This window comes from Dipteris shenzhenensis, chromosome 10 (genome assembly GCF_047967505.1).
Source record: "Dipteris shenzhenensis isolate YYH24624 ecotype China chromosome 10, Dip_SZ_1.0, whole genome shotgun sequence".
Lineage (NCBI taxonomy): Eukaryota > Viridiplantae > Streptophyta > Polypodiopsida > Gleicheniales > Dipteridaceae > Dipteris > Dipteris shenzhenensis.
Genome location: NC_141605.1, coordinates 8,694,771 through 8,701,502, shown reverse-complemented (window position 1 = coordinate 8,701,502; position 6,732 = coordinate 8,694,771). Strand labels below are relative to the sequence as shown.

The 6,732-nt window shown below is 42.4% G+C and overlaps 1 protein-coding gene across 1 annotated transcript; it reads left to right on the top strand.

Moving 5' to 3' along the window:
• The first annotated feature begins 4,887 nt into the window (after positions 1-4,887).
• On the top strand, positions 4,888-6,375 carry LOC147897365 (BAHD acyltransferase DCR-like). Its single transcript, XM_087380857.1, has 2 exons — positions 4,888-5,325; positions 5,455-6,375. Exons 1-2 carry the CDS (start codon positions 4,888-4,890, stop codon positions 6,373-6,375), a joined length of 1,359 nt encoding a protein of 452 aa, XP_087236983.1.
• The last annotated feature ends 357 nt before the right edge of the window (positions 6,376-6,732 follow it).

Here is a 6,732-nt window from a genome sequence, read left to right as displayed (position 1 = left end):
GCTGGTATTTTTACACTACAAGCCGTTTTCTGTGAGCACTGCCCCTTATAAGAATGGGATTCCCACCTTGATAGCATTGATAGCAATCATGTTCAGGAAGGAGAAAAGTTTCATTTGTCTTGTAAATCATCCCCAAGATTCAACAAAGCACAGTAGTACCACTTATGATGACGACAAGAGAGACAAGGTGGGACGCAGTGTCAAGACGTCTCCTTGTCGCCCTCCTTTGATTCTCAAACACGTCTAGCATTTCTTTGAGCTCTTTCTTGGCAAGCTTCAAAATCATCTATGTGCACTCTGAACATCCCAATTGTTAATCAGAGCATTGATAGCAACAAGGCATTATCATGTCCACGAAAGAGAAGAGTTTCATTCAACAAAGCACGGTAGTACCACTTATGACGATAGGAGAGACAATGTGGGAATCCCACTAAGGCCCTGCCTTATGATGACGACAAGAGAGATCACAAGGTGGGAATGTCGTTATAAGTGTAAGTGTAAAGTAGCTCAATGAATACTTCCAATAACTTGTAAAAGGAAAAGGATAGGTGTAAATTGGAAGGATAGAAAGAGAAAAAGCAAGTGAAGGCAAGGAATAATGTGTACCAACGACCCAAAAAATCACAGCTTAAGAATTATAAGTCCAATGTGCATCATTCAAAAGTAAATATTTTTTATTGTGTTTGTAAAAAATTCAAATGAAGTCCACATTATTGCATTCCTACCATGTAGGCATGCACCAACATAAAAACACATAGCCCAAAAGCCCACTGAGATGAAGAGAAAAAAGCAGTCCACCGGGATGCTATAAAGTACTTGTGTCCAAAAAAAGCGACATACAATGAACAAAGGAACCATAGGTCATGGAAAACATGGTGCATCAACTGGGCAAAACAATGCCCACAGAACCTAGTTGATGTGAACCCCTCTGCGCGCACGAGAAATCAAAGGTATGTAGTCGGTGAGACGAGGTCCAGCATCGCTATCACTACCACTGGGAGTCTACTCAACCATAGGCTCCTTGCCCGGAGGGGATAGCTCAATGCCATAACCTGGAGTATCTATGGCTGCCTAGACACCAGAACCTATAGTGCTTGAAAAATCATCAATGCCAGTGTGGGTGCTGTCAATACCAAGGTTCGTGCTGGGTACATCAATAGGCCAGTCCGTGAGAGCATGGGTGACCTAGTCAAGGTAACGTCGAAGTACCTGGGAGCAGGGTATGGTGGATAGCGGATGTGTAGGTCTGGATGGGGCTATGTGCGAACTACATCAGTCAAGAAAAAAATATTGCTGACACCCATGGCAGTGATCGAGGAAGGCAAAACCATCGCATGCCATAATGCGAGTGACTGCGAGTACTCCATGCTCCTACCCTGGTACAAAGTGACAAAAAATTCCTATTCTTTTATGGCTTTCCCAACCGACACGTGTGAGTGCCCTATTAAAAGCTCGGTAGGGGCTCGATAGGGGTGGTTCGCAAACCATGCCCTTCTCAAAATAGCCCTAATAAAGCCTTGTGAAAATGCATTCACGTCTTCTTTCCTTTTCACTCATATCATATTATTGGTGGCAAATCTTGGGAATGATTTACAAGACAAATGAACTCTTCTCATCATCGAGCACATTATACTGCCTTGTGAAAATGCATACATCTTGTTGCTCTTTTTGGCCTTGCAAGGGTCTTAAGGGATGGAGATGATTACTTTTTGCTAATCCGGTCCATCCCGCTTCTTTCAATTCATTTGATTAATTTAACCAGTTTACATTTTGGTATAGTGGTTGTTTAAGGATTTCTGATGGGCTCCTAATGTGTTGTTAGGGTCAAGTTTTTGTCATCTTTTGGTGATCCTAAATGCTTTTGTTTTTTGTTGGGTATTTTTCTCTAAAGATAGAAGCTCTTTTTGTCTCTTAAATAACACTACCTTTATTAAAAGCATGTGATATTACACTTGCCAAAATAGCCACATCCCCACTTTTATTTAATGGTCCATCCACCACACACACGTGCACCTCTTTCACCTCTTTTCTCTCCTCTCTTTCACTCATCTGCCTTTCCCCATAGTATATTGTCCCCCCTCTGAATAAAAATTCAAAATTTGGATTAGTATCTCATTAGTATTAGTTGAGATTATTCCCGAATTAAATGTTTATCCTAAGCTAAAGGGGGGAATGCGATGTTAGTGGCTTCATCTTTGTATTCCTAAGGTCGTCTTTTAATGAGCATGGGTTCAAGTGCAAATTGCTCCACATGAGAACTGCTCTTTTAACTTTGAGTATGCTGCAAGGTGATGATGGGAAAGTTATGGCCAGAAGAGTGTGCGTAAAAGCGAGGAGAGGATCTATCGAAGAAGATTAGAGTTTGTAGACTTGACAAGCCTAGAGTTTTATGAAGGCATTGGAGATGATGCCCTAGTTGTTGACACTGACACTGCGAATGTAGAGACACCTATTGATGCTGATGCGAACAAAGAGGCAAGCATCGAGATGCCACCATACCAAAACATTGACAAGGACATGTCCCATGAGGAGAAGAAGACATAAGTAGTAATTCGTTGAGTAGAAGGCCCTATGAATTCATTGATTAAGATAGGCATTGTAAATCCATTGCCTTGCGAATGCATTTTGGAGTGCTGGTACGATGACGTATGATTGCATACTGATGGTGATGGTGAATATCAGCGAGGAGTACGTAGGAGCATAGTAGAGATACCAAGCAAGATGCGTATGAGTATCACATCCCCCCTCCGCAATTTGAGATGCCATAACCCAAGATGCCACAATGACATGATGCAATGCAAACCTGTGTTGCGTTTATACTGAATGCAAAACTCGTCGATGAAATCATGTTCCAGAATGTCCACCCTCTGGATTACTGATGAGTATGTCTCTGTCCGATGAAATCGCGTCCCGAGTATGTCCCCCCTCTGAAATCGCATCCTAATTATTGTTCCTCCCTTTGAAGAAAATGGTGAACCTAGCATTCATACTCAGCTTGACAACGCCGATTAGCCTCATATCTCAACATATTAACATAATGCGAAACCTAAGAATTGTCCCCTCTTAATAAAATAGTGTTAAGAAATGGTGTAAGTATAAAAATGGGTACATAATGGTAAAAATACAAAAGTGTGACATACTGGTGTGAATAGTATGTTTTCGCATAATCAAAAGGGAAATGCAGAATGCCAAGTATGTGTTGTGTGGAAATGGACTATTGCACTTTTTTTTTTCTAGCTTCCTTTTTGCTTCTAAAGTGTTAAAAGACCACGGGGAAGGCCCAAGAAGGTAGTCTCAACCACCAAGGTAGACACATCCAAGGTTTCCAAGCTCAGTGTCACAAACTTTTTTTACCACCAAGTTTTTTTATGTCACTGATGAAGAAGAGATTCATTTGTCTTATATTTCATCCCCAAGGTTCAACAAAGCATGGTCTTGCCATTAATAATAATGAAAAGGAATGTATAAATTCACAAGTAGGCATTATTTGGAGATTATGTGATTAATAAATAATAGTTTCATTTATCCTGTATCTCGTTTGTAAGATTCAACAAAGCTAATTTTGCCACTAGAACTAATGACACGAATGAAAAGAAAACAAGATGTGAACCATAGACATAGCTGGCATCCGCGTCTTGTTTCCTTTTCACTCGTGACATTATTTCTAGTAGTAGGACCATGCTTTATTGAATCTCGAGGATGAGATACAAGATGTGATAGAGTATAGGGAGGACCATCTATCATCCACATCTTATTTCCTTTTCACTTGTGATATTATTTCAAGCACGACAAGACCATGCTTTGTTGACCTCTTGTTGACTAAGTTTTGGCAATGTGATGGGCTTATAAAAATGAGGAGACAAGTTTTGAACATGACGTGGGCATGGAAATAATAAAATGTCAAATCAAGAGTAGAGAAGTGTCACATCAATGGTTTCCAATGGTAGGGAAAATAGCATCACGAGGTTGGGTGCTATTTCCTATGGCATGCTATATTTCCTCTCTATTTCCTCGTATTTTACTATATTCCTTGTGCATTTCCACATCATAAGGGAAATACCCCTCGTTTTCGCCTCCATGACTAATGAGATTATCTCATGAGGGAGGAAAACATCGAAAATGTGTATTTCTGATATCCTATACATTAGACCATCAAATTTTTATTAGAAATATGAAAGAGAGCCATCCCTTCTCTAAGATTTAGCGCCCCACCCTTCAAATCCTATTGCAATCTCTCCCATGCTTTCCTACCCCATTTCTTAAAATTAATGACTATTGCTTGCAAGTTTATAGAATGGTAAATTGTTTTTCTAATAGAAAAATATAAGGAAAACAGAGTGCTCTTTTGTATGTTTTTCTTGATTCTTTCCCATGGCATAAACCCCAAACGAGTAGGTAGAGGCCTTTGCCTCATGTGGAAGTGACAAGCACTGAATCCACAAGTTACTTTTACATGAGGTGAAGGTCAGCTCATGCTCTCTACTGACTGTCAAAGTCAATGGGCAGAGGAGATAAATTTTATTATAATTACCATGATCTGATAGGCCACTTGCAAAATTTTTGACTCGTAAGTCTACTGAAATATTTAAAACCTTGGCAGCTTTCAAAGTTCTTGGCAGCATGGTACATCACCCTCCATTTTCTAAAGTTTAGACGCACTTGATAGAACGACCACTCTCCAAGATTGAAACTCTGAGGAGGCAGAGGAGAAAGAGTATGAGGGGAATCATTGGCATTTGGTGACCTTCCTCATTCTTTGACTGAGAAGGCATACGGACACGAGAAAGGGGATTTGGTGACCTTGAGCTTCCTCATTCTTTGTATACTTTTACCCAAAAGGATTATAAGTACAGGTAGTGCGTGTGTGGGTACAGAAATATTCACGCTATGGCTTCTTCTTGTTTCACCCTGGTGTCCTCCTCCCTCGTAACCCCTTCCTCTCCCACCGAACGACACCCCATGTTCCTTTCCGCCATTGATATCTTCTGGCGTTTGTATCCCTACACACAGGGACTCCTGTTCTACCAATGGAATCCCCATGTCTCCCGTGCCTATGACTCCTGGATCCAGCGCCTCAAATCTAGCCTCTCTCTCGCCTTGGTTGACTTTTATCCCTGGGCCGGCCGGCTTTTCGAACAGGACGATGGTAGACTCGCCCTCGACTGCAATGATGCCGGTGTGGAGTTCTTGGAGGCTTCCGTGGATGAGCCGTTCTTGCCTCTTGCACGCGACGGATTTCAGTATAGAACTTTCTTCCGGAAGCTAGCTCCTTTAGGCGATGTTTTGAAGTGGGATCGCCCCGATCTTCCTCTCCTCTCGGTGCAGGTGGCTGGTGTTTGTTGGGCTTTTGGTTTAATGACTAATCGCCTCCTTGGACTTACTTTGGAAACCGAGCTAGCATGTCGTCCAGAAACAAACTGACGGAACAGATATTATCTCCCTTTTGATTTGCAGATCACAAGGTTCGAAGATGATGGCGGTATTGCCTTGGGATTCGCGTACACTCACGTGATCGCCGATGGCCATTCCTTGTGGCATTTCATGAAATCTTGGGGAGAATGTGCAAGAGGGATACCTATTTCTATGCCACCACTTCATATGCGAACGGAGCTAGGACAAAACAAACTCATCTGTCCTGCCCCAAAAAAGGGTGTTCGATCAGTCACAATGGGTGCAATTTTGGATTTGCCACCTATGATGGATCTTGCTCAACGAGACTTCCACTTCTGCGCTGGCATGGTGAAAGCCCTCAAGCTAAGCACTACAGACAATGGGGAAGCGACATCCACCTCCTTCGAAGCATTGTGTGCACACGTTTGGAAACATGTCACAGCAGCTCGTGGGGTGAGTGACGCAACGATATCGGGGATCATGGTGATGGCCAACTTTCGACAGCGTCTGGTGCCACCTCTACCAAATGCCTATTTCGGGAATGTTATACACGGGGAGGTAATGAAAGCAAGGGCGGGGGAGTTGGTGAGGGAGAGCCTAGGCAAAACAGCAAAGAGGGTGCATGAGCTGATTATGACGATGGACGACAAGTTCTTTCGAGACAGGGTGGGCAAATTGGAGGTGATAGATCCAAGAGTGGCGCTGGGACCATGGGCATGCATAGAGGAAGGCATGGTGCTTGTGAGTGTGTCAAATTCGCCCAAGTTTCCTGTGTATGAGGTGGAGTTTGGATGGGGCAGGCCTGCATGTGTTCGAAATGCTCACATACGGGATGATGGAGAGATTATGTTGTTTGCAGGAAAGGAGGGAGGGGGAAGCATGGATGTGTGTATCGCCCTCCCTCCTCCCACCATGCATTGCCTCCTCCAAAATACAACCTTTCTCTCCTTGACCTCATGTCCACATACTTGTTCACGCCTATGATGACATTTGCAAATCAGGTTCACTACGGCCTAGTTTCTTGCTATTTGTAGCAGTTGCATCCTTTCTTGCACTAGTCTACTATCTCTCTAGCTATCTAATGAAGCCACCAACTATAGGCAATTATCCACCATGATTACCAATTGTAACCTTTCCTAGACCAGTCTACTATGATCTCTCCTATCTTATGAAGCCACCAAGTATACAACACCTATTTCATTAATTTTGGAACTTTTCTGGTGTTTTTGGACGAAGCCCAAAAATCCTTCCCAAATGAAAAGTTTACTTTGTGAAAATATCCTTCCCAAATCAAAATTTTACTTTCTGAAAATATTCTTCCCAAATCAAAAGTTCACTTTG

Excerpts from the sequence above, each read along its gene's own strand:
- LOC147897365 (XM_087380857.1), top strand. The coding sequence starts at position 4,888 with ATGGCTTCTTCTTGTTTCACCCTGGTGTCCTCCTCCCTCGTAACCCCT. Across the intron at positions 5,326-5,454 it reads TTCCTCTCCTCTCGGTGCAG|ATCACAAGGTTCGAAGATGA; the intron begins GTGGCTGGTGTT and ends TTTGATTTGCAG.